This window comes from Anser brachyrhynchus (genome assembly GCF_964034855.1).
Source record: "Anser brachyrhynchus genome assembly, chromosome: 5".
Classification (NCBI taxonomy): domain Eukaryota; kingdom Metazoa; phylum Chordata; class Aves; order Anseriformes; family Anatidae; genus Anser; species Anser brachyrhynchus.
The window spans coordinates 6,039,161-6,065,104 of NC_137699.1; the positions used below are offsets into that span (position 1 = coordinate 6,039,161).

A 25,944-nucleotide genomic window follows, 5' to 3' on the forward strand; every position below is an offset into this window, starting at 1 on the left:
TGATTGTATTGTAATTTTGAACACACAATAAAACTAAAACTACAAATAAAATTAAAAAAAAAGACACACATGGGGAGAGCAGCTGTGGTATGGTCCTGGGCTCAGACTTGGGTCACTGTGAATGACTCAGGGAAGCCACTGAAGTATTGCAACCAATCATAACTTGTCATACAAGGTACACCCGTCAAATGTTGAATGACCCACTGTTGAAAAAAAGTGGGTTGCATGGGCCACATGTCCTGGCCCATTACCTGTTTTAATCGTTTTGGGGATTTCTAATGTCACAAAAGCTGACAGAAAATGTTTACACACAACCTTTGCCTTTTCTCCTGCATGAACAGATGCAGAAATACAATCAGAAAAAGTGTCAATTGAAACATAAACATAGTGAAGTTTTCTGAATTCTGGCAAATGTGTAACATAAAAAACTGTCCTTTAAGTCTATTACTATTAATGTCCATGACTGGGGGAGCATAATTGGAGATGGCAATCCCAGTTGAAGTGCTCACATATCTTCCATGACTTCATTAGTTTTTCTCAGATCATGTAACAGTCTCCACTTTCCATTCCTTTTCTTGATTACCAACACCGGAGAGTTCCAGGGCTAGTGGTGGGAACAATATGTCTCGCTTTAAATTGTTAAGCAACTCGGCCTTCAGGCCTTATGTATCCTATTCCTCCTGGATCAAAGGGAAACAGATCCAGCTCCTTTTCAGGGCCTATAGGTCCTGGATCAAAAGGAACGTCCAGGTCACCGCGGGCATAACAGCAAAGGCCTGCGCTGGCTGTAGCAGCAGAGGAGCTGATGGCAGAGCAAGCAGATCAGTAAACGAGCCCGCAGATCCCTCACTGTCTGGCAAACCACACGTTTCTGATTGTGGTCCCACATGGCTCTTTAAGGCCTCAGAGATTGCTCGCCAGGTGCCGAGCAATCCTGCCGCAAACTTTAGTAGCAGAGTCCCACACCTTGACTCCAATTTGGTCCCATGTTTCAGGATTGTAAACTGTCTGATTCGTAATAAAGGGAATAAACTGGAAGGTTACCAGGACATTCTTTGTTTCTAAGGCCATATGATTCCCCACAGCGCGCAACTGCTTACCTTTGGCCCGTGAGGGGCTGTTGTTTGCGCGGGTCCACTTCTCTCAGCTTCAGCTTCCTCTCAGCGACTTTCAGTACGAGCTTCTCTGAGCGGTTTGCTGAGTTTGGCCGAACCTATCTTCATGAGGCGATCAGTGTCCCTGTTCCTGCCCTGGTCCCTGTTCTGCTAGCCTGTCCCTGTTCATTCCTTTTTTGTTTGTGTCCCTGTTCAGTGTCTTCTTGTCCCTGTTCCTTTTCTTCATGTCCCTGTTCGGGCGCCATTTGTGGTGTACTGACCACACGGACAACAGGGTTCTTTTAGGATCAGTAACTGCGACTTCTTTATTGATGACATAACTTCATCTCTCTTACTGAGGGCCTAACTTCATCTCTCATATTGAGGACATAATTTCATTCTCCTTGTTGCCTCCCCATATTGAGGACAGGCTCCCTTCTTATACCATTCGCCCCACAGCAGTCCTTTCCCACTCACTGTTCTTTGGTCCACAACTTTGCCCGGCAGCAGCAAACACCCAGCAACTTCCACGCCTTAACGGCTGGAGAACAAGCAGTCCGAGACAGCAAGGCGTCTCCTGAATCACCCTTCTTGGCTCCCTCTAAACTCTTTACACTCCTCATGGCCTCATCGTTATGAGTCCAATGTTATCACCAACCATGGGGCTTGTCGAACCCCATGGCCACACTCACACACTGAGAAAAGGGGCTCTGTGTGACACTGACTCAAGTAGGTAATGTATTTCAGGAACAGAGCTGTTATATGTGGCTCTGAGCCTCTCTCTTTTTTGGCACCCTGTGTAATGGAGCACTGAATTATGTTTTGGTAGTGACTCCTCTGCTTTTGAAATCAGGTACAGAAAGCTGGTATTAACAAAGAATTTTAAAGGAGTGGTGATGTATTTGTTCTCTGGTCTTCCATAGTCAGTAATTAAGTAGCACAGGAGACTGAATGTATTTTTCTTTCAGTCTTCCTACAAGTTACATAAAAAACATGCATTCTAAAAACGAGTACATCAAATCCATTATGCCCTTTTTGTATCACTGTCTACAGCTTGGCACACTGTGGTGTTATTCCTGACATTCCATCCTTCCCCATAGGTTTGATTAGTTTTTCTTCCTCCTTACAAAGATGTGTCTGCGTGATATGGGCATGTTTTTATTTTAAATAAGCAGTTTTGAACCTTATGGCATGGCCTTGGACTTCTAAGACTTGTATTTTCTTTTAATTTGACTTCAGTGTCTATCACAAAATTTATGCTCCTGTGCAAGGCCCTGTAGAGGAATAATGATACTTAGTCTCTCAGTCTCTATCTCTTTTTTTCTTTTTCCTTTTCCTTTTCTTTTTCCTTTTTCGTAGCAATCTGAAGTCCATAGATACTAAACAAGTTGGTAATGCTGCTTTGTCACTAAATACAAGTTTGACCTAGTGGATAGGAAGAAAGTAAGAAGTAATTTCTGTTCCCCCAGACACACTTGCTAGCCGTCATTCATCTTTCTTCCCCCCTTTCGCTGGTTCCTTGCCCTGCTCTTGCTCCTTGCCCTTTCCCTTGTTCCTTGCCCTGCTCTAATTGTCCCTTTGCTGGTATTTTGCAACGCAGACCACGGACTGTAACTGTGACAAAGTACAGGCACAAACGCAGAGCCAGTCGGCACTGCCTCTCCCTGGGTGCGCTGGCGTTGCGACACAGTCTGCCTGCGACCTTGTGCAGAGCGGGCCTGGGCCTGGCAGCGCGCCCCAGCCGCTAGGGGCAGCGGGCCCGGTCCCCTGGCACGCCTCGCCGAGCGGGCGCTGGGCACCGCGGGGCGGGACCCGGCGGCGTAGGCTGGCACCGGGGGCCGGGCCGGGCCGCGGGCGGAGCCGAGCCGAGCCGTGCCTAGCCGGCGGGTCGAGAGCAACCGGGAGCTACTGCCATGCAGGCGCTGGCGGTGAGGGGCCGGCATGGGGGGGGGGGGGGGCGCGTGTGTGGGGCCGTTCCCTGAGCGCCTGTCCTTCTCCCCGCAGGAGGCTCCCGTCGCCGTCGCCGTGGCCGTGGTGGCTGCGTCGGCCCTGCTGCTGCTGCTGCTGAGGGGGGCGGGCCGGGGGGCGAGCCGCCCCGTCACCCTGCGGGACCCGCACGCCAAGTACGCGCTGCCGCTGGTGGGCAAGGAGGTGAGCGGCGGCTGGGCCGCGTGACGGGGCCGAGGGGCCGCGGGCGGGCGGTGAGGGCGGAGGGGGCTGAGGGGCCGTGGGTCGCGGGCTTCCTGAGCTTCGGGGGCAGCAGCGGCTCCCGCAGCCGCACTGCCGGGTTTCCCCACGGTAGAGCTTAGGGTTTCCCCCTAAAAACGTTTGTGCCAACGCTGTGGTGTTAGGGCTGTTCCAGAAGGGCGAGCTCGTGTCTTTGTGTAGGTAAGTCCTCCTTTAGAGCCGCGTTGCTCCCTTGACTTGTGCCCATCAGTGAGAAGTAGCTCCATCAGCCGGTGCTTCTGCGTGTCCCATCCTGCCTGATCTTTGCCCGCAAATTATGAAACCTTCCAAATGGCCTTGGGCAATAGAGGGCTCACAGATCTTGTTTATGTAAAGATGCTGTAAGGGTTGCACAGTCAGGCAAAAGACACTCCTTGTGGAATTAAAGGGAAAAAGCCTTTGGTTCCAAAACTTCTGAGCTGTTTAAAGTTCATTTGGAATGCCCGTTATGCTTCCCTTCCTAGCGCTCGGCTTGCATACTAACCAAGAACAGGATCACTGAGGCACATTGTGTTGAGTGGAATTTGAGATTCACAGCAGGGGTGATGCTGACCTCGTTCTGATTTTCTTTTTTTTTTAATTATTTATTTATTTTTTTTAATAGGAAGTCAGTCATGATACTAAGAAATTCCGGTTTGGGCTACCTTCACCAGATCACATATTAGGACTGCCTGTAGGTAAATATCAAAAACATTTAGTTATATGTTATTTCTGATTTTTTAGGATTTTTATGAGTTTTAAATGTGTCCTCATAGTTCATGGATTTCTGTTTGCGAATTTAGTGCTCATCAAAGGATGGAGTTAAAAGCTGCATCTGAAAGGAGCTGTGTCAGAGAGAAATGTCAGGCTGATCTCCCAGAGAGTCGTATTTCAGATTTTCTGTGCGCGCTTTGTGCTGCTTGTATTAAATTGTGTGGTGTAGTTTAGATACAAACAGTGAAACTGAACTGGGTCTGAGGAAATTGACCACTGTTCAGGCTGTAGGCAGAAAATATATCTGTGGAAGTTTTTTTAATACTACTTATTTGTGTTCTACCTTTTCTCTCTGGTGTCCTCAGTTTGTCAACTGCCCTCATGGTGTTTTTTTTTTTTTTTTGACACTTATGGTAATACTCATAGATGAGGAATAGAAAAATTCTCCTGCCTGGAAAGCCTGTAACTATCGTATGCAAAGTCAAGGGGAAAATATAAATCCTGTATATATGGAAGGTGTTGCAGTGTTCAGAGCCGTTTCTGTGCATGTACTTAACTGTGATTTACCTCCACATGCGTGTACAACTTTGGCTTGCTTTCTGTGGTAGGAGATTCATTTCAGACTAGGACTGGCACTGTCTTCTTTCCTGTACCCCACAAAACTGATGGCATTGAACCTTGGACCTTGAATTAATGGTAATCAGGGCAGGGGAAGGTGTCCCTCACTGGTCTGCAGATGTGGCCCTATTTGTTTTGTTCTGTGTTTGGCAGCTTCCCTTGAGTCAAGGTCTTACCAGTTGTGTGCTGTGAGCATGTTCTTCCTGCATGCTGCCTGCCAAGGGTAGCAGTTTCTTCAGGTTCTCTACAGGCTTCTATGGGAAAATATAATTCAACTATCCGCACTAACTAGACAAATGATAAATGAACTGGGACATGTTCTGGAATGTTTGTGTTTATTCAGAGTTTTTTAAGAGTTTTTAAGAATTTTAATATTTAAAAATTTATTTTATTCTGATTTTTTTAAAAGAACTTTAATAAATTCTTAAGAATTTAAGAATACGATTCTGGAACTGTATGTACCTGATTACTCCCTGGGAGATTCCTGCTTTTTACCAGGATCATTTTACTAAAAGTAAAGTATTTCTGCTAGCCTTGTTCCTGCTTTTTTGTTTTTACATACAGCCCTCTAGATTAATGCTGTTTGGCTGGGGAGACAAACCTTGGCAAGGAGTTCCAGTTGTCTTAACAAGCAGAAAGAAATCAGTACCTTTAGAGTCTGCCTCGTGGAGCATGAAGCTGGCCAAAGAGCTCTCAGTGGAAGCTGCAGCAGTTAGGGAGGCAGGACTTATGGAGGAGGAATGTGGGCCAGAAGCTTTATTCTTGATAAATTATTGCAGAATCTTTGGGAAATTTGCTCTGAGAAATTGCTGCGATTAAACCACGATATGAATTTATTGTTCCGTGTGAACAGATGCATCCTTATTTTCACTTCATTAATGAAAATGTGAACAGCAGAATCCAAGATATAGACAGCACTTGAGAATGAGCGACAAACTTTCTATAGTTTAATATAACAAACTTTCTATAGTTTAATATAAATTTCCTTTTTTTTCCTTGTGTCTTATCCTTTCTTCTGTAACATAGTGGCTCTCCTCAGTTACCTTGTGCTCCAGAAACTGTAAACTCTTGCTGAAAAAAGAAAAGGGCTCTCTGCTGACACCTGTAAAGCTGAGTAGCTGCAAATCCTGCATTTTTATGAGCTAAATACGAACCCTATATATGGAAAAGAAAATCCTATAAAGTAGGTACTGTCTTCCGACTAGCTGCGTAAACTGGAGAAAAACTGTAGGAGTTACAACTATGAAGGAGATTAGTTTTTTCAACACCACAGATCTGGTGTTAATACATAACACAAGATAACACAAAATAACATCAACTGGGGAAAGCCAAACTTTCCATCCTAGACAACTTTTTTTTTTTTTTTGTTATCTATAGTGGCCTTTGTGTTTCAACTAATATCTCCTTGGGATGAAGCTAAGAAAGATTTACCACATAGTCCAGCAGTAGTTTGCTGTGCATGTAGAAATGTATGCGCTCTTCGTGTTGTGTGAGAATACATATGCATGATGTATGCCATAACAGCAATAATGTGCCATGAAAATAATAATGGATCGTGCAGCTATTTAAATATTATTCTTTTTCTGACTAGATTCAGAGTTTAAATAAGAGACTAAATGTTTTATACAGCATTTACATTGTACAGATTTTCTCCATCATTGCTTGTGCTTGGTGGCTTACAATTAGTGGCTTACAATACCTGCTTCTCTGTTTTGTCTTGTCCGCCAGGCCTGAGAAAAATTTGAAACCAAGAGATGAAAAAATAAATAATTGGATTGGAATTCTTTCTCCTAGGCCAACATGTTTACCTTTCTGCAAAAATCAATGGTAATCTGGTGATCCGAGCCTATACCCCAGTTTCCAGTGATGAGACAAAAGGTTATGTTGATTTAATTATAAAGGTAATTTTTTTTTTTCATTAATATAGATAAATTGCTAACTGGAAGGAAGGAAAGCACTTCATTTTAGTGAAATGTAGAGTTTATTTTGATTGGTCTTCTTTCAAATAGGATAATTGCACAGCAAACCCATTTCCCGTTATCCTTGAATAATGAGTTGTATCTTGTATATCTGCTGTATGTCAGACAGAAATAGTGGAGGCAGGGGAGATGGAGAAGGGAGATGGAGGATCAATCCTTTGGCAGTACTGTATGAACTTCCCTGGTATTTTTTGTGTGGCAATGAACGAAGAGCAATCACTCCACCTGAAGCTGCCTTATGCTGTTACTAGCACTTACTGCTAATAGCTGTAAGAAGAAATAAGTCAATCAGAACTGTCTTTTGTGATCCTAGAGGGGTTACAATTATAAGTCTGTAAGCAACAGAAGTTGTACTAATGGGCTTATTAAGAAAATGGGGATATAGAAACAGAGGAAATCCTTTAAGCTAGGGAATGCAGGATGATTTGATCCCAGGATTTCTGGATTTTCTAATCCTTTTCTAAAACAGAGTTTGTCCTTAGGCAAAAATCACGACTTTTTTTGTGCTCTCTGTTCTTCATGTTACGTGTATAGTGAATTGTTATTAACTACTTAAAGCTTATTACGTGCTTTGAAAGGTGAAAAACTAGCACGTGGCTGAAATCTCTGGGAAAGTTACAACAAGAAAAGATGCAGCAATGCTATTTTCAGAAGGAGTGATTACAAAAATGGGGTAACATAAGGTTCTTGTTAGAGGATAGTGAAATGAAGGCATCAATGCGTAATCTGCTTGCCACCTGTTCTTACTAGCCTGGCTGTTTGCAGTGAGCATTAGAACATGTGGCATGAGAGAGCATTTCACCTATTTTGGCTGCTTCCTTTTGCGGGGCACAACAGATGAGAGCAAAGAACTGTCTCAATCTCTCTTTCAGATGCTAAATTTCAGACCTACAATACAGTAGTCTTCAGTCTTTATTGCCTGCATGAAAGCTAATGGTTGATGTCATAGAAATGATTGTTTTTATAGGTCTACTACAAAAATGTGAATCCCAAGTTCCCAGAAGGTGGGAAGATGTCCCAGTACCTAGATGACATGAAGATTGGAGATGTTATTGACTTCAGAGGGCCAAATGGACTCCTTGTCTATAAAGGGTCAGGTACTGTTACATGAAGGGGAGAGAGCAAAAGGGAGGAACTTTTATTAGTTATTCTCAGAGGTATTTTATAAACCTTGATAACTTTGTAGAGGAGCAATTTTGAAAAGTGAGAAAATCCACCTCTCCTGATCTTGACCATGAACCCATCAGAGTTGATTATGATGGGAAAGGGTACTTAGCGTTTAACAGAGTAATAGCTGTTTGTTGTCTTGCTCCTGGGACCATGTAATTAAATCTGGAAAATCTATTATTGCATTATATCACTAGGAAGACTGCACTGCAAACACCTCAGACATACATACAAGAGATGTTCCAGATGCAAAGGAGGTTGTGGCCTAAAATGCCACAAGATTCTGAGAATCTCAGTGTTGTTACTGAACAACCCACTGACTGTTAGCCAGCTCCGTTTCATTATTAAACCAGGTCTGAGCTGACTGGGAGGAAGCTGTATGTTCAGAGAAGTAATCCTCTTTCAAGATGCAAGTATAAGACCAAAGGATTTTGCATTGATCTTGACTAAGAGGGACCTTGCACTTAAAATTCCTGCTTCAGGGGGATCAGTGCTCAGCACTTCTCTGGATCATTACCTTTTATGATCAATAATACACTGATGAATCTGTTATATCTCGGAGGAAATGGGTGAAGAATGTTTTGCAAATGTTCCTTTCTGTGCTGCTACTGTTCTTTGCTTTCAAGAGCAAAGTAGCTAGGAAGGCTTGTTAGTAGTTACAGATTTTGTGAAAGATAATTGGAATATGTCAAGTGCCTTTCACATATGATATTTTTATGGGCTTTTCACTTGGCTTGTTTCTCAGAAATCAATACAAATTGATTTTGTGACAGTTTTGAAGTGATGGCATACCCAGGTGTAGAGCAATCAGCAAAGTCTTAACACAGTACTAGCAGGCAGTCACCTAGCTGACTGCAAGTGTCATGAAGGTCGTATTAACTGAAAATGAATTACAAAAATTAAGTGGATGATGAAAGTATGCAAGGCTCCATCTTTGCAGCAACTTGCGTGATTCTGGTTTAATACAACTGTTGAATGTAGACACGTGGAAGTGGCTTGATCTGTGGTGTGAATGAGGATGATGATTGCGTAAGAAACCTGCTTCTCTGTATGGGCTGGGGTTGCCTTTATCTGCCACTAACTTTCATAGTTGCTGAGTGGTCTAGCCAGTGATGTGGAAATATATTATAAATGCTGCTGGGTAGCAGGGAAGGAGTAAATGGCTTGCTCAAAGCTAGGAGTTTAGATAGACAAAGAGGTTTCTATTCGCGCCCAGTGTTGTGCTAAGCACGTTTAGCATTTACAGATCTGTCCTAATTAATTGGTAGGCTGTTGGAATACATCCCCATGGAATTTGTATCCATTTTTGTTTAGGAGTTAATGTACCTATAGATGTTGAATATTTCTTCTAGGTACCTTTCTTATCAAGCCTGATAAGAAGTCTGAAGCACAGAAGAAGTTTGCGAAGCACCTTGGGATGATAGCTGGAGGAACAGGTAAAACTACTTTCATTATATAGAGTGTCACTCTAGAGAATGAAGAGGTCTTCATGGATGCTTGTGAGGAGTATAAAACACTCTGTACTTTGATAGCAAAGTGCTCCCATTGTCACAGTCCGAGCTGCTGGCTAACACTGCTTGCGCTGCTGCGTGGGTTTGACATTTAGGTCCACTGGGTTTAAGGAACACGTTTTTAGTTTGCCTTTACTTTCTCACTGTTATAGTTTGCCAGTCATAGGCAAACATAGGCAGTAAATTACATTAATCTTCCTATGTTGAGTCTCTTTTGTCTGTGATGATGATTGGTGAGTGATCTCCCTGTCCTTATCTCAACCCTTGAACCCTTTCCATCTTATTTTTTTCCCATCCCCTTTGAGGAGGGGGAGTGAGAGAGTGGTTGTGGTGGAGTTCAGCTGCCCAGCTAGGTAAAATTGCTACACTGAACTCGAGTGTCAATAACAGAAACTATTTTAGGAGAACGTCCTGAGGGTTAAATTACTGGATGTGATAGAGAATGCTGAAGAGGAAAGCCCCAAATCCAAGCACTGTGGTTTTGTTCTCATTTTTAAACTTGTAATAAACTTCGTAATAACAAAAAGCCCCAACCTCTGCATTTGGCATGGATTAAAAATTCAGAGGTTTGTAGTCCTTTGCAAACTAAGCTCCCACCAAAGACTGAGGGAAGATAGCAATAATATTGAAACTGCAGCCTTACGCGGGTTGAAAGAAAGACCTGTTTTTTAACTACTTTGTTTTGAACAGGGATAACTCCTATGTTGCAGCTGATACGTCATATCACAAATGATCCTAAGGACTCTACAAAATGTTACCTTCTCTTTGCTAATCAGGTGAGCATACTGTCCCATCTGTTTGTCCTTCAGTAATGGTATAACTTTTCTGTTGGCCTCTGTGTTTTTGAAACTGACGTGACATTGAGAAAATACTGCTCTGCATACTTCATATTCTTCAAGTTGCTCTTTGATCTGTAATTTCAGCCAACCATGTATGACAAATGATATGATCTGAGGTGGCATATTTAAAATGATCAGTATAGGTGGGAGCAGGAAGTATTTGTTATTTAAGTTCTTATTATGCTGTCTAGGGGTCAAGTGATTTAAGGAGAAAGTGAATCAAAAAATTAGATGTAAGTATATATAAATACTGCATGCTGCTGCTGTGGTTCCGATGCTCTTTTACTTGTTTTGAAGATGGCACTGCATAGTTCCACCTATACTCCGTAATTCCTGTGTTGGAATAAACAGTGTGAACAGATCCTTGTCCCTCTGCTCAACTTACTCCTTCACTGATTTCAATGAAACATGATTTTGTTCTGTTAATCTGTTTCTACTGATTCACCATGCTATATTTGCCAGGGTCAGACAAATCCAGCTGTGATTTTAGCCTGGCTTCAAAAGTTGTTCAAATTGCTATCTTTAAAATTGTGTTTAGGTGCCTACTAAGTCTCATAGTTTGTTGCTTTTTGTCAGAAGCCAGTACTGATAATAGCCTATCATGTAAGGGGAAAAAAAACCACTTTGAATGAGTTATTGCATGTCTTGTTGCATGCTAGATAAGCTCACATCAGAGGGCATCTTGAGATGGTTTGGAGTTAAACAGCAATCTTATTTTGCAGACAGAAAAAGATATATTGCTAAGAGCTGAGCTGGAAGACATTGCCAAGCGGCACCCTGATCAGTTCACAGTATGGTATACCCTGGACAGGCCTCCACAAGGTAGGCCACTGGTACACACTGGAAACGTCTTTACTCCTCATTGTCTAACTGTCACAGTTTCACTCTTGTGAAAACTGCTGCTGTTTTTGTAACCCCAGTATTCGTCTCCTGGTATATCAGCTTAAAGCACATACGTCTAAAAGTGGAAATAGAATTATTTTTTCCATTTGGCTCACTTAAAGTGGCAGAACCATTAAATATTACTCCTTGAAATCATTTAGTATTTCTTTCACTTTTCACTTTTTCTGAATGTGTTGAGTGGCACAGGTCTCAGTACCTGTCCCAGTATGACTGCCCTGGGTGACCTCTCTCCACTGGAAAATCTTATTCTTTCTGTTTATTCCTACCTGAGAGCTGATTTCTTTTAAACCTATCTTTTATTCACAGACCTTCATGTGTGAAGGGCTGCATAAACCCTTTTCAACCACATTCTTGTTATCCACATGCTTGTTGTCCCCTTCAAAAGGGACCACTAGGTTTTAAGCTCAGAGATCTGACCCTATCTTTGCTTGCAGTGATTATGGCATAACTTTTGCTGAATCTTCAGCTGCTTTTTGAGTACAACATATGTAGTTAGCTTTTTGAGCCTTCAGACTGTACAGAGAGTTGAATTAATAGTTTGATTTCTTTGTTTCAGACTGGAAGTACAGTTCTGGCTTCATCACCGCAGACATGATTAAAACCCACCTCCCTTCCCCTGGCAGTGAGACGCTCATTCTCATGTGCGGGCCACCACCCATGATTCAGTTTGCGTGTCAGCCCAACCTGGACAAACTCGGCTATCCCAAGAGCAACACGTTTTCTTATTAACAATGTCGTCATCCAATACCTTTTATTGAGTAAGTACTGCATATTTTCCTACAGGAACAACTGGTACGTAACTGGGCAGTATTTCTGTGTGTGTTTTTTAACTGTATAATTTAATTTCTGTGGTTTTTAACTTCATAATTGTCTGACTATTTTAATATTACAAGGCTGAGAAATGATGTGGGAAGTAATTTAGTCTAAGCTTGCAAGTTAGTTTGAAATGTTACATCGCTAGTTCTTAGGGAAAAAAAAGTGTAATTGGAGAGGTAGGCCAGAGATAAAATGACTTTTGTTAATATGGATATGGAATTTGGGAGGGGGCTATTAAACTGGACTAGGATGACATGAATGCTCAGCAGGTAATTCATTTAGTTCAGCCCAGTGAAGGGGAGAACAAAGAACAGTCTTTTTTCAAACTGCGGGTTTGCAGCCATTTACCAGGGTTTAAGCAAAATGGCAGTGTGCCACTGAAAAAGTGTTTAAACAGAATTTGGATAACACATCAATTGCTTATTACTGTAGCAGAAATTCTCGTTAGTCTGACATTTATTCAGGATTATATAACTTCATGCTGTCTTCTAATGGCCTTAGCTAAACAATCACTGTCAACCATAAATGAAGCTCTAGGCTGCCTATACAGACACACATATCCAGTGATTACTTTAGTGTTATTCCCTGTAAATGTAGCGCTTGCTCTTTTGGGGGTTTCAGAAATGTCCTTTGCTTAAGAGAAAACATGGCTTCTTCCTTCCTAGTGTAAGCTACGCTGAGTCATAGCCTAGTGTAAGCATGGCTGAGTCAGCCATGCCTTGTCTGAGTGTTTTTACCATGTAGCATTTAATTTTTAGTCTTCAGTGCCTGAAGTACTGCACGTTCATTTTCAGGAATTAGTTTATACTACAATTGCCGTAAGGTCTGAAAAATCCCCGAGACAAAAGACTTGTTTCTTCAGGTGCTAATGAATATGTTTACTAAATCTGTCCCTGGTAAGAGGTCAACCACAAATATCTCTATTGGAATCATTCCACAGCCAGGAAAAAAATAGAGGAATATACAGAATTTATTTATAACAGTCAAAAATTTATGCATTTATGCCTTTGTTATAACTAGGATTTCTTACTATATACAAAAAAAGATTGTGTAGGTTGAATATTCACAGCCAGGATAGCACAATACCACAATGAGTTACAAATACATCCTCAAAAGAATCTGCTTGGAATATCTCAGTGACATTAAGGCTGCCCCTGTCAGAGCAGCTTATCCTAGTTGTAATACTGTAATACTTAAGTTTGGTTAATTAAGCTGACAGAATATTTCATGTGCCTGTAGTATATGCTCTGGTTGTTAGTGTTGACTGCACTGCCAGATTAGAGATGTACTTGACTGGTGGTAAGCTTAGTAGCCTCTAGTAAGTATTTTTAATTGGCTGATGTGTAGACTAATTTCTCACTCCTATGGATTTTCAATTATCAGCTTATTGTTCAGTGATTAAAAAAACAAAACACTAGCCTTAATTTTAACATTTTGGACAATTAAATTATTCATTTAGCTTTTAAAATATGGCGATACAGTGCAGGGTCTGTTAGGAGAGGCTCATGGAGTGAGGGCTAGAGTAGGCTACCTTTAAAAAGTGCAACTGATGGCTTCGAAGAGCCCATGTTATATACTCTGGACAGTACCTGAGATTTCCCATTAATTTGGGAAGGTTTATGGATAGGCCTGCCCTCAGGCTATATTAATACATAAACCAACATCCTGAAGCCAGAAAGGAGAGTAATGTAAACCATCCATATACAGAGACTTTTCTTTATAATTTGGTAGATTTCTTTTCTGGCATTTCTCTATTTACTAAGATATCCTGTTACTACATAGAGAGGCACATGCCAACAGATGCCGCAAGTAATTGTTGCTGTAAAAGAGACTCTTTGACCCTTGAACTGCCCTTCAAGTAAGTAGTCAGAGAGTGTATTTCCCTCTGTTACAGTACTGCAGTCCAGCCTAGCTCAATAGAATAGCAGCAGATCTATTTTGTTACAGTACAAAGAAAAAAAAGTTTGTTTTATTATGGTACTTGTCCGATGCTCCCTAGTCGCATTTGACACATGACAGGACAATAGTATTGATCTCCTATTGATAAATAAAGTACTCTATGAAAATCTATCTGTAGCTGGAATGAAAAGACAACTGGAAGTATAATAGCAATATTGTTTATAGAAACATCACGAGTTCTCATGCAAATGTTACAGTTTCTGCTACAAGCACCAGGCCTGAGGGCTGTTTACAGGCATATGTTTTATTAGCTGTAATAATAGAAAGAAAATAGGCATTTTATCATTCTGTCATTACTGGTCTTAGAAGGCTTTCTCTGAACTGTTTCGACTGCTCAGGAGGCTTATGAGCATCCTGATGTTTGCACATGTGTCTCAGTACCAACCATTTTAGACAAACGTAAATGTACAGAAAAAGCACCTTCAATAGGTTCTACTTAAGGACATATCATTTAAAACAAAACAGTGAATCATGGTGGAAATTCTGTTGTGCTTACAGAGTACAGCAAACACTATCCTGACATTTTAAACTTACATTTTATTTTAATTAGTGTTGTGATTGCCCCTTGATCATGAACAACTTAGTGCTTATGTAAAAAACAAAAAATAAAGAAAAATCAGTTTAAACAAAGAGCCAGCTTTTGAATCTATTAGTTCTCTTGGTCATCTCAATGTTGCATAACATTTCCTGCTGCAGCTGTTCAGTATCTTTTTGAGTTAGTTAAAGATGTGTGAACAGGCCATCATTGTCATCCTCCTGATAAAAGCAACGGCTTGGTGGATAGTAATGTTTTATTTTCCCCTTCTACACTGCACTCAGAGAAAGAGAGCAGGACCTGTACTAATGAAAGGGATGAAAGTATCTCTGGCAAGACTGTAGTAGTAGTTAGCGAGCCATTAGAGCTGCACTTGCCAGCATCTGTCTGAATTGCTAGGTGGCTGTGGTCAGTCCATGTGGTAAAATAGAATATTAATGATTCTTGCATTACAAGTTAATTATAAAAATAAAAAAATATAAAAGATCTTTCATAGAGCAGTACAGAAACATACCGTGTAAGAAGATGACAAAATACAAGGGTAAAACATACTGTCTTTCCAGACTCTAGAAAAGAAACAATTCTGTACCACTTCTCTCAATACCTATTTGACATTACATAATACAGAAACAGTGCAGAGGGAAGTTACCTGTGAAGTGTTGCTACGTTAGCAAAACAAAATGCTATGTGGTGAGTCTTACTGGTGGGAAAGAGGTAAAACTTTGCAGTACCACAGCATCGAGTGTCTCCTGGCCACCCCTCTGGACAGGAATGAGGTATTAGTGTTCTTGGTCACACTGAAACATCATCTCCAGTCTTCAAAGGTAGGTGTTAAAAATCTGCTGTCATTTAGCATTTCATCTTGGCTTAACATTGTCTGAAAAAAAATGCAGCAAGATGTGAACGAGTAAATATATTCAGTTAGAGGCCTGCAGTTAGTTAAAGAAATCCAGCTGTAATAAGATCAGATGCCCAACAGAGGGGGTTAGAGCCACATAAAATTAAAAGGAATCTCTCAAACACTGCTTTAAATAGTGATACTGTTATTTGATTGAGGAAATATTCACAAAAATTTTGTGTGGCATTATTCTTTATATCCTTCAGTCACTTCTTTATAGCAGCTGATTTTTTAAAATAGTCAGGAATATATACAGTGATTTTGTTCCCCCGCCCCCCAAGGATTGTTAGCTCTTCTAAATCTTCAAATCTTACCTCTTCACAAGATTTTGAGATGAATATCTGTTATTGGGTCAAAGAGATAGCATAATTCATAAGAACTTAAAATAGGCTTAAATGAAACTTAATTTCTAGTATGATTTAAAAGTGCTTTTTTTTTTTTTTTTGGACTGCAAATGTGCAACTAGGCTATAAAGATTTGCATAACAAGAATAGCAACCCACTTACTCTTAACCACCACCAGCAATGACCAACTTGCACTGAATTCTAGCAGAATACATTTGTGACTTTAAAACGAGTAAAATTGGTACGTACCGTAAGATTGCTTATGCCTTGAGAAAAAGCCCCTATTTGCTTTACTGTTCCTTCTGAATGTTCCATCTGTAAAAGTATTCAGCAACTGGTTCAAATCAGACAGTACATGCAATTTTATTCACTCTACCTGCATCTTTGGGAGGTCTCTCTGCCTTGACAAATGAAGCTGCAGTATTTTTAGAAGTTGTGATTTCTGCACTTTGGAAAGTTACACATTAACAAAAATGTCTCCATGCTAAGAAGTACATGAAAATGCATTAGTGATAGAAGGATTGAATCCTGATGAAGACTGATTCTGTGAAACTTTAGCTGTAATTCACAAAGAAAAGAAAAAGCTTAACTGGTATTAGCAGTGAAGAGCAATATTTTCCAGAAGGTAAAACACACAAAATAATTCTGGTAATACACCTCCATAGGCGAGCAATAACCGTCCTTCATAATACATCCCTACCTATTCTTACACAAAAAGGTTATCCGTTCTAGGGCATTAAGGTTTCACTGTGTGACCACATACTCAGAAGTCAGGCTTAAGTAGAAGACCACTTCCCTAGTGAAAAATCCAGTATTTCTGTAATGCTTGAACAGCCACATGTTGTAAGCTGTTGGCTCAAAGTTAATACATTCCCTTTCAACTCTTAACCACATAACTGGACATCCACACTAAATTACAGTTTGTATATTCAATTCTGTCAGGGTTTTGCTATTGTCCCCACTTAAGAAGAGCACTTTATTTTTACTAACGTGCACACAAAAAAAAGACAATGGTTAGATAATGAACACAAATGAGATGTTAGATGCAGTAAACCATGCAAATGACAGAATGACTTTCATAGTTAGTCTTATCAATTTTGTGACCATCCTCTGAATAGGATTAAAATGTTTCACTGAAGGTCACTGGAGATAGGACAGTTAGCCCAGTTGCATCTGTCTGGATCTTGTGTTGACAAAGTTCACACAAGCCTCTGCTAGCTCCATTTTTCAGGGCTTACATCCTTTTACACAAAAGCAAAGTTGAAGAGAGTTCAATTTGTTTTAGTCTTCATCATTTGTATGATGTCTAGACATGGTTTCATTTAGCAGTTCACTACTAAATAACAAAAGTGAATTACTTAAGTATTGGTTTATTAATAATCTTGCTCATTATTGAGGCACTGTTTTCATGTATACCTGTTTAAGCATAACTACTTCCCACTGTACATAATGAAAGAATTCAGTTGGATGCTTTGATTAATCTGTTAAAAATATACAACCCAGTTGTACTTTTAATATATAACTTGATAGTTCTGTACAAATTAGTCCAAATTTATTACATTAAAAACCACCCATATAAAGATAAAGAAAAAAGTTGTGTTCCATACTCAGATTATGAAAGCTAGACGTACAAAAGTCTTGTGTTTACTGCAGCCTCCACTTTAACTGTCAAGATACATTGACCTTCATAGTGTAAAGGTGTTACATTCCTGAAAAAGGGCTTTAAGATGGATGAGTTTATCATTATGTTGATTAAAAAAACAACAACAAACCTTAACATTCTTAGTATAAACTCTTTCAAGTGTCCATAGCCAATACTTTCTCAATGAGTTCATGCGGATGTAGCAAAGACTGTTATATGCTAATGTTTCATTATTTGCAAGCTTTGGAATGCAAGGAGAGGGTGAGATGAGAATGGCATCAGTCTGTTTGTCCCACCTGATCCAGCTCCCTATCAGTGAATGGACTAAGTCCTTTGTATCCACCATAGTTCTTCTGAGTACCATTTGTAGCAGCTGGATTTGTATCCATAGGACAAATGTAGTCTGTTGATTCATCAAATTTCTTTTTTCTTAAGTTTCCAAAATGTGAAAATCCAAGTTTCTTTGGCTAAAAGAAATAGAAAACAAGTTTTAAATTAGAAGAAGATTTAAAGGACAACCTTATTTAAAATCCTTTCCTTTTTATTTACTAGTATGCCTTAGTCCTTCAAGTATGTAAGATTCTAAACTAAATAAATTTAATTGTTTCCAAATTGGGAGTTACCGGTTCATTTTAAATACAGTTAGATAAAGTTCCTTCTAAGAAAAGACAGGATTGCATGCTAATTTCAAAAATTGATTTAAACAGCAAAAAATGAAATGCCTTGGTATCTAGAGCTAAGGAAAAACGTAACACCACTTCTAGAACTGACCTCTCCTCACCCTATATATGCCCCTTAATTTCTTTATAAGAAAGGAGAGAGTAAGGCTCTATAGATTAGAGATTCTGTAATATCTTGTTTTTAAAAGCAGTATGTACGTACCCGAACTTTGGCAGTGGTGGTAAGAGGTGTGTATGCTGTTGACTCTGTTATATCTCTTTTTTCTTGCTGTGCCTCTGGTCCAATTAATACATTAAAATTGGTTGTTAGGTGGCGTCGCAGTAGGGTCTTTTGAGGTGGAATATTCAGCAGCATTGCCAGTGTGTCACCATTGAAGCGAGGTTCGAGAATCTATTAAAAAGATAGCAAATATTTAACCATATAAAATCAGTAGTAAACCATTACAGTGCTTATCGGAGGGATTTCTTCATTCTAGCTATCTACATTAGACATTTTATAGCTCCGTAGTGATATGACATTTGCTAGGTTTGAATAGGAGATATATGAAAATAGGCAGTAAGAAATACAGAGTTTGATCAAACACCTAATTATATTTATTACCAATCCTTAAAGTTGCTTGGATTGAACAAAGTTGTTTTGGATATTTTCTGCTATACTTTTACTACGGTATTACTCTGAAAATATGAACTTAATCTTAGCACAATTTTTTCTATTTCATTTTTGCAAAAATTCTATGGTACTAGAATAACAGTATTTCAGAACTCTTGTCTTTACTAAGCTACAACTAGTTCATGGTTTGAATCAAAAAAAAATCCCATTCCTGATTGCAGGCAACACTGATGTGAGTTCAGAACAATTACTTCCCGTGTCACAGTGTTGGCTCAGAATTCTATTAAAGTTTCCCCAACAAAACACTCAAGGATTCTTTAACAAGTAATTTTCTCACAGAATAGTTTTTTTTGTTTTTTTTTTTTTTGTAATGTACTACTGTTAAATGCATGCACAGCTCAGCTTTGATTAAAAAAAAATGTCTTAGTTCCTTTTTTATTTTAGTTTTCCTTTGTATAATTAAGGTGTATGGATCAGATGCAGAGGCTTTTTTAGAAGGCCTGACCATGCTGTCAATTTGCAAATTTGCTAATGTATGTTTCTTCCTGCTTGACAAACACGAGATACCAGACACAAGATGTTTTGCATCAGTCTGTCAATTCTTAGTAGTCATATAGTAACATGTTAAAAAGAATTCTTACAATGAGGCCACCGTGCACTCCGCTTCCTCGAAGGTTTGGTGCATATTCTGCCAGATCAACTGATCTGAGCCATTCCATCACTCTGTGATTGGACCACTGCACTACTTCAGAAGGTGAAACGTTATTCTGTTAAGGTAACCAGAAAAGATGGATGATGACAACATTGCCTGTTCTGTCACCACATGCTCACAAAACTTATCTTTAGACTGAAAACATCATTCCTCCTTTTCAACCAAGGAGAGTACTCCCCAATTCTTAGATACTGATTCTGTTCAAGGCATCTCTCAGACACCTTCTGGATCAGGTGGTAGCCATAGTCTAGTACAGATGAAACCCATCTACTGCATCAAGTTCTAAAATAATAGAGACAACAGATGCTGGGTGTAAAAAAAAAAAAAAAAAAAGGATCATTTTGAGAACAGCATTATTGTCGAGGCTTTGATACTATGACTAGGAATAAGCTATGCTGATCAGGTAAGGCAAGAACCCATACAGTCTTAAAATTAAGTTAGGAAGTTAGAACGACAACAAAAGAAGTATTCCAAATTGTTCTTTCAAAAGTTGAAATAACTTAAAACTGAGCAAATGATTTCTAAAGGAAGATGCATGAGATTCAACTAATAAACGTTTGAAGCACTTAAGGACTTTGTAGGTTCTTATTATCAGTGAGTACATGTTATATTCCAGAGCAGAAATGCACACAAATACTGTTTTAGAGGCAATTCCCTAGTAGTTGGGACTGAGGTGCTATTATTCATGGGGTATAATAATGGGGTAATAAGTACTTGTTTAAATTAAATTACTTAAACATTCTTTTACCTCCTCAACTGGTCTTCTGCGTAGACAGTGGGGGTTAAAACTGTTGACATGCAGCACATGAATGGCACACTTAATACTCAGATGATGCAGCTGACTGGTGACTTTCAGAAAGAGAAGATCATTCTGTAAAAGAGAGAGCCTTTTAAGTGGCACAGAATACATACTAAGACAGGTACTTTCCCCAAGAAGTAAGATATCAAGCTTGATATATTTTAATATTGTACCATAATTAGATGGCTAAAAACTGAAGTTTATAGCTTATTAAGTAAAATCTAGGCTCAGGGATAGTTATAAGATATCTGATTGTTTTTGATCTGGCTAAGATCCTGGTGTGGTAGGATCGCTGAAGCCAGCAGCACACATCTAGCATGGAACAGTACAAATCATACTTCTATAGCAAAGGCTCCTCAAGCAGTATCGACAAGGTTGTATTTTTGATAACAGCTAAATTGGGTGTTTTTTCATAGAACACCAAAACAAATATTTAATTATCCAAACCTGGGCAGGGAAGCTGTAAAAGTAAACACAGTGGCTATGTGTTTGCTGCTGATTTGGTGAGAGCTGTAGAAGTTACTGGATTTGCTGCTTATCTTTAATTTACCTAACATTGTTGCTAACTTGGTGAGGAGAACAAAACACTCCAGAAGCTGTATGTAAAACAGGTCATTTTACCTTCAATTTTGGTGTGTTTTATGATACTGAAAGAGAAACTTGCAGAATTCAGCTGTAAAAGCCCATATTACTTATTTTATATACCTTGGGAATAGTAATCATGTACTAAACGACACCAAGGAGTTATTACTAGCACTATTTCTGGCTTGCAGAAGTTTTTAACTGCTCACATTCTAAGAAAAATTCTGTTACGGTTTGCTCATTCTGAAGTTCAGAGTTAGGTTAAACTGAGGCAAAAGGATTTTAGCTTACCACAGTTAAATACTGCAACATTCTCCCATCAACTCTGGACTCATGAAACTGGTCTTTGTACTGAGGTAAACCAATGTCATCAAGCCAGCCTGCAGATACAAGAACAGTGGTGTACCCAAATCTGGGTCAGTGAGAATGAAGCCCTTCTAATCTGGGCAGGCTTCTTCTGAGGCATTCAGGTAGCTCATTCCACTTATTCACCTTTCTAAAGGACAGCCTCGTAGGAGAAGCCTAAAAGCAATTCCCACCATCCAGCTTTGCCTACAATACCCCTGCAGTACTTTAAATACAAACCTTCTGTACTGTAAAACTTAGCTTTTGCTAGACTGAGACATACCACCCCTATGTACACTCATTGTCCTTCAAGACGGATGGGCCTGCAATACCTGTTTGTTTGAGCAGTTATCAAACATCTTTTAAGAGCACTAAGTTTCAACAGGGCAAGATTTTTCATAGAATGAGGGTTTTCGTATTGTTCTTGACGTTCAAATATAGTTACATAGAATGAAGTTCCAATGGGAACTCTACCATTCAGATTGCAGAGTACTGAACTACTTTTTGAAACATGGGTACCATGAAAGGCATCAGACTTAAATGATACGTGCTTTATAAAGTATTCCACCCAGCGCTGTCTCCTAGTTGAGATTGTGTGGAGTATGTAGATAAACAAGGAAACCCCACAGTCACCTACTTGTAGAACTACTCATCATTTTTTTTCATTCCTGCTCAGCTGCATAATAAAAAAAATACTTTCCAAGCACTTCCACAATTCTTCAAACACTTACGTGTCACCCAGATATGATCGAGTTGTGCAGATTTCTCATCTTGTTTTGCATTTATTGATTTAATAGCCAAAACTAATTTCTTCCTGTGCAGTGGATGCTTTATTCCCATTTCCTGTAACGATAACCATTAAAAAAATAGTTTGCCTTGCTTCTGGCTTTTTTCATCTCATTAAACAGCTACTGAAACATTTCAAAAAGGTAGAATTGCCAATTGTTTGAAGGGGCCTGGTTGTGCAGAATCAACATTTATGGTTGCTTGAGAGAAACAATTATAGATATTACCTTTTCCATGTCCTGAGGTGTTGCAGTTAATAGTGTATGGCCTGAAGTCACCCACTGCCGTGCAAAAATGACGTACTGCCCAAGACCGAAGTCCTCAAGCCAGTTACAAACTCTCTCAGTGCTCCACTGAGCAAAGGGAGCATTGTAGTCACTGAAAAGTAAAAGAACTCTTTGAAACTCTTACAGGAAAGAATATGGTTCTTATCAGAAAGATCACCACGTATCAGAGGAAATACTACAGCCTAGGTCCTAATATTCTTTATCCTGTGCAATAATAAAGTCCAACAGCCATTCTCTCAGTATATGCTGTGGTACTAGTGTCCTCCTAATATGACTGCCTAGCTTCCTCTTACGAACAATTGGAGCAGGGTAGGGGGATAAGGATTAAAGTTTCCCGTTTGAAAATAAAGAAAAAGGTAATTCATTGCTAAATCCTCAGCACTGCAAATATTCCCACATGAGATGGTAATGATGGTAAATTTCCTTGTTCTTTAATAAAGGCGAAATTTTGGTGCTGCTACCTGAAGTTGAAGGAGTGCAGATAGGCAAGCTAATCAGGATACATTTTCTACCAGGGAAATTCTTTCCAGTTGGGGAATTCCATGTGTAACGAAGTATGTTGGGCAATGTATTCCACAAGAGAAGTGTTTTGCTGTTCAGGGTATTTAACAACATCTTTTAATACACTGTGCAAGGAGAAGAAGAAATCGTTACCTTTTCTGGCCTTTGGTTTCCTTTGATCTGGATAACCGAGGTCCAGCTGTTGCACGGAGACCGCCTCTTCGAAACTCTGCCAAACCCAGATCGTCTGCAGGGAAGTTACCAGACTGAGTTCTTCTTATTCTTTCAAAACAAGAGCGCCAAAACAGTACTATTAGCGTCCAACAGAGAACATTTGTTTCATATGGAAACTATAATGACAAACTAGAAGCTGTATCAATCTTCCTGTAAACCACAAACATATGATTCAAGCAGCAGCCAAAGAAGTTCCAAGCAAACACTGTCTAGACTGAACTCTGACTAAAGAAAAAAGCTCTGCAAAACAGCCATGACCTTTCAACGCAAGTAGTAATCTACACTGGAGGTCAGACATCTAAACGTCTGCTGTCCTGAAGCAGATAAGATGAATGCAGTAAAACTCAGTCCCCCTGCTTTTTGTTTCTTCTGTTTTCTCTGACCTTTTTTTTTTTTTTTTTTTAACTGAAGGCTCCTGTAATGAACAACTGACTATCATTTAATTTTTTCATAGCTAGTGAAACTGTTGGTATTCTAAATCGTTAGCATTATAACAACACAGCAGAATACATTATTTCTTCCAACAGCGTGATGCTTTGTATATTACCATCCATTTTCCTCCACCCATGTGCACATAGAGACACACCTGTACAATCACAGAACAGAGCTGCTTTTCCTCCTTTTCCTGAATTTTATTTTATTCTTGCTGTAGATACTGTAGCTTTTACTGAGAACTGAATTAATTCTGTTGAAATACTTTGATAGGAAACTAAAAAAAATTATCTTACTTTCCCCAGATTTTCTTGATCCCTTTTGGACTCTTTCTATTTTCTGGAGACATTGGAGACTGTGGACCTGAATCCGTTCCAGAAGAAAGAGGTGAAAGGTCATCTGAGACTACTGTACCATCCACGTTCTCTGTTTCTCCTGGGTTAAGAACAGTAATAGTCACGTTTTTTACTAATTGTTGACAAAGTGGTTATTTGGGAGACTAATACTTAAAAAAAAAAAAAAAAGGTAATAAATCAGTAAAGATAAAATAAAGTGTTCCTGTATAAAAAAATCTTGCTCAGAAGGTGAAAAAAATATTAGCTGTACATTTCATACAAAAAAAAAAAAAGAGTAAAACAGTATTGTTGTTTCAATTTATTTAAAAACATTATTTTAATTAATTCAGGGTCTTCACTTGGGTCTGCTCTTGCCTTTCTATCGTTAATACCAAAACTCTTCCATCAAAACCAGTGGGAATTTTACTGTTTTCACTGAAGTAAGATCATGAATAAGTATTAAAAAAAATAAAAAATAAATCCCGTTTGAATGCCATAGAGCGAAAGCTCTTATTTCATATCAGCACTGCACTTAAGAAATTCAATCTGGATTGCCCCCTTGGTATTAGTATTTTATAGAGGAGAGAAAGGGAGGGAAAAAGGAAAGGAAAAAATAAATAGCAAAATTCATGTTAAAGTTGCATTTTGTTTGGATACAATACCTAGCACTGGTGCACTGACACTCCTGATGCGATCTTCAGTCATCCCAAGAGGCAGAAAGCCAGATGAAGAAGCAAAGAAGATATAAAACACCAGCAAAATAAAGTTATGGAAGAGCAAAGAAGTAAGCTAAGCATTAAAAGCAGAAACAAAAAGAAAAGAAGCAGTTATGCTTGACATGAAAGCGAATGCGCATTGGTGTGCACAAGCCCCAGGAATCCTGTACAGGTTATCTTAAATAGACTGGAACAATCATTTCTCTCTCTCTCTCTTTCAAGATATATTAAACATATGCTACAGAGCTCCATAAAGCCTGCAGCACTTGAGAAATGAAGCACTCTCTAAAATTACATCCTCTATTAACATGGAGGTGTACTGAGTTCACTGCACTTGCAAGATACAAACTAACCTCCAGTATTTCAGTGTTCTTACGGATTCACTGCTTGTGTCTAGAAAAAGAACACTTTCCTTTACAAGATCACACCTCTTTGGATAATCCTGCAGTTAAAACATAATAGCATGGCTTTTGGACTGCCTACACCTGTACAGACTATTAATGAAACTCCAATGTTGCTATTACAGAAAAACTCTTTAAAAAATAAATAAATAAACAACCCTTAAAGAACCAACAACCTATTGTAATGTTTAAACTACAGTACACTAGCAGCTTTTAAGACCATGAGGTCTTACAAAGAAAAAAAAACAACAAACCACACACACAAAAAAACAATCCAATAACAATAAAAAAAACACATCCAAAACCCATAACTTTTTCCTTAAAATGTGCACATTACTTCTGGTTATATTGTAAAGTGCCACACAATAAAATGCAGTGGGATGGGAATGGAAGAGGTTTTTTTGTTTAATACACAATTTAGTGTACGTTCTTTTATAAAGATTTTGTCTAGTCTTGATGTACTTGGCTGTGCATTTTTGTTTGTTGTTTTATAAGAAAACATCAGCAAACTCATGTGATCAATGGAAGACAGTCTGAAAAAAATACACTTATTCATACTATCAATATGTTTGGATCTCCAAAACTCCTAATTTCCAGTAACAGATTTGTTGGCTAAGAATGCTGTCACCATAACCTCCAACAGCGTTACGACCTCATTACATATGCTATCACTGCAAATTAAATATCATCCAGTGCAACAAAAAAGAATGTTCCACCTTAAAGTCGCCCTTCATTCTCCAGTGAGCTGATCTAGAATATTTTTGATATATTGTTAAAAAAGCAGAACTTTCCCTCAGTGAGCCACCTGAACATCGTATGTAACACAGCAGGTTATATAACATGGTATTTCCCCATTTTTAGTTTTCTTGTTTGCCTCTTACATAACCCCTACGCCGCCTCTCGGAGAGGCAGGGACACATACTCAGGCCCAGGATGCTGTTGTCCTCACTGTCGTTCATGCCACACGTGTCTGGTGAATTTGATGCATTATATGTTCCCTGGTCTCCATTCTGTGAGGGTCGAGGAAGTTTTCCTGGCAATGTTTGGTATTTGCTGCCTTTCACAAGTGGCTTACTCTGCATTTTTTTTTAAAGAGGAAAGAGAAAAAGGCAAATCACTCATTGCATTTACAATCTAGTACACAGTAGTCATTTATAAATTTAGAAAAAGTATTTTGAAGTTTGGCGTGTTCCTTTTTACAGACATTTCAATTTAAATCTAATATTCAACATACCAATTTAAATCTAATAATCAGCTGCCATGATTTTCTAGCTAAGACCCAACCTTCTCTTCCCTCATC

At 39.2% G+C, this 25,944-nt stretch overlaps 2 protein-coding genes across 28 annotated transcripts in view; one reads left to right on the plus strand and one right to left on the minus strand.

Moving 5' to 3' along the window:
* Positions 1–2,822: 2,822 nt before the first annotated feature.
* Positions 2,823–23,828, plus strand: CYB5R2 (cytochrome b5 reductase 2). Its single transcript, XM_080592290.1, has 10 exons — positions 2,823–3,022; positions 3,099–3,245; positions 3,925–3,997; positions 6,426–6,532; positions 7,578–7,707; positions 9,130–9,213; positions 9,979–10,064; positions 10,850–10,949; positions 11,587–11,788; positions 23,498–23,828. Exons 1-9 carry the CDS (start codon positions 3,008–3,010, stop codon positions 11,757–11,759), a joined length of 915 nt encoding a protein of 304 aa, XP_080448416.1. The 5' UTR covers positions 2,823–3,007; the 3' UTR covers positions 11,760–11,788; positions 23,498–23,828.
* The window catches only part of PPFIBP2 (PPFIA binding protein 2), a 112,759-nt gene continuing 98,902 nt past the window's right edge, over positions 12,088–25,944 (minus strand). For 21 of the 27 annotated variants that reach the window (XM_080592262.1, XM_080592251.1, XM_080592273.1 and 18 more), the window contains 13 exons: positions 25,567–25,720; positions 24,190–24,222; positions 23,489–23,627; positions 22,680–22,808; positions 21,966–22,116; positions 21,684–21,795; positions 20,899–20,987; positions 19,975–20,097; positions 19,156–19,281; positions 18,107–18,295; positions 17,521–17,691; positions 15,832–15,897; positions 12,088–15,217 (listed from right to left, as the gene is read on the minus strand). In XM_080592262.1, the coding sequence (XP_080448388.1) occupies positions 15,146–15,217; positions 15,832–15,897; positions 17,521–17,691; positions 18,107–18,295; positions 19,156–19,281; positions 19,975–20,097; positions 20,899–20,987; positions 21,684–21,795; positions 21,966–22,116; positions 22,680–22,808; positions 23,489–23,627; positions 24,190–24,222; positions 25,567–25,720 (1,554 nt within the window). In that variant the 3' untranslated portion in view covers positions 12,088–15,145. Of the gene's footprint in view, positions 15,898–16,936; positions 17,692–18,106; positions 18,296–19,155; positions 19,282–19,974; positions 20,098–20,898; positions 20,988–21,683; positions 21,796–21,965; positions 22,117–22,679; positions 22,809–23,488; positions 23,628–24,189; positions 24,223–25,566; positions 25,721–25,944 lie in introns of those variants that run through there. The other 6 variants (XM_080592253.1, XM_080592276.1, XM_080592252.1 and 3 more) reach the window with 3 other exon arrangements.

Bases quoted from the DNA above. Each gene is read 5' to 3' on its own strand.
- CYB5R2 (XM_080592290.1), top strand. The intron at 3,998-6,425 runs GTAAATATCAAA...TCTTTCTCCTAG, and splicing joins CATATTAGGACTGCCTGTAG to GCCAACATGTTTACCTTTCT. The intron at 10,065-10,849 runs GTGAGCATACTG...CTTATTTTGCAG, and splicing joins ACCTTCTCTTTGCTAATCAG to ACAGAAAAAGATATATTGCT.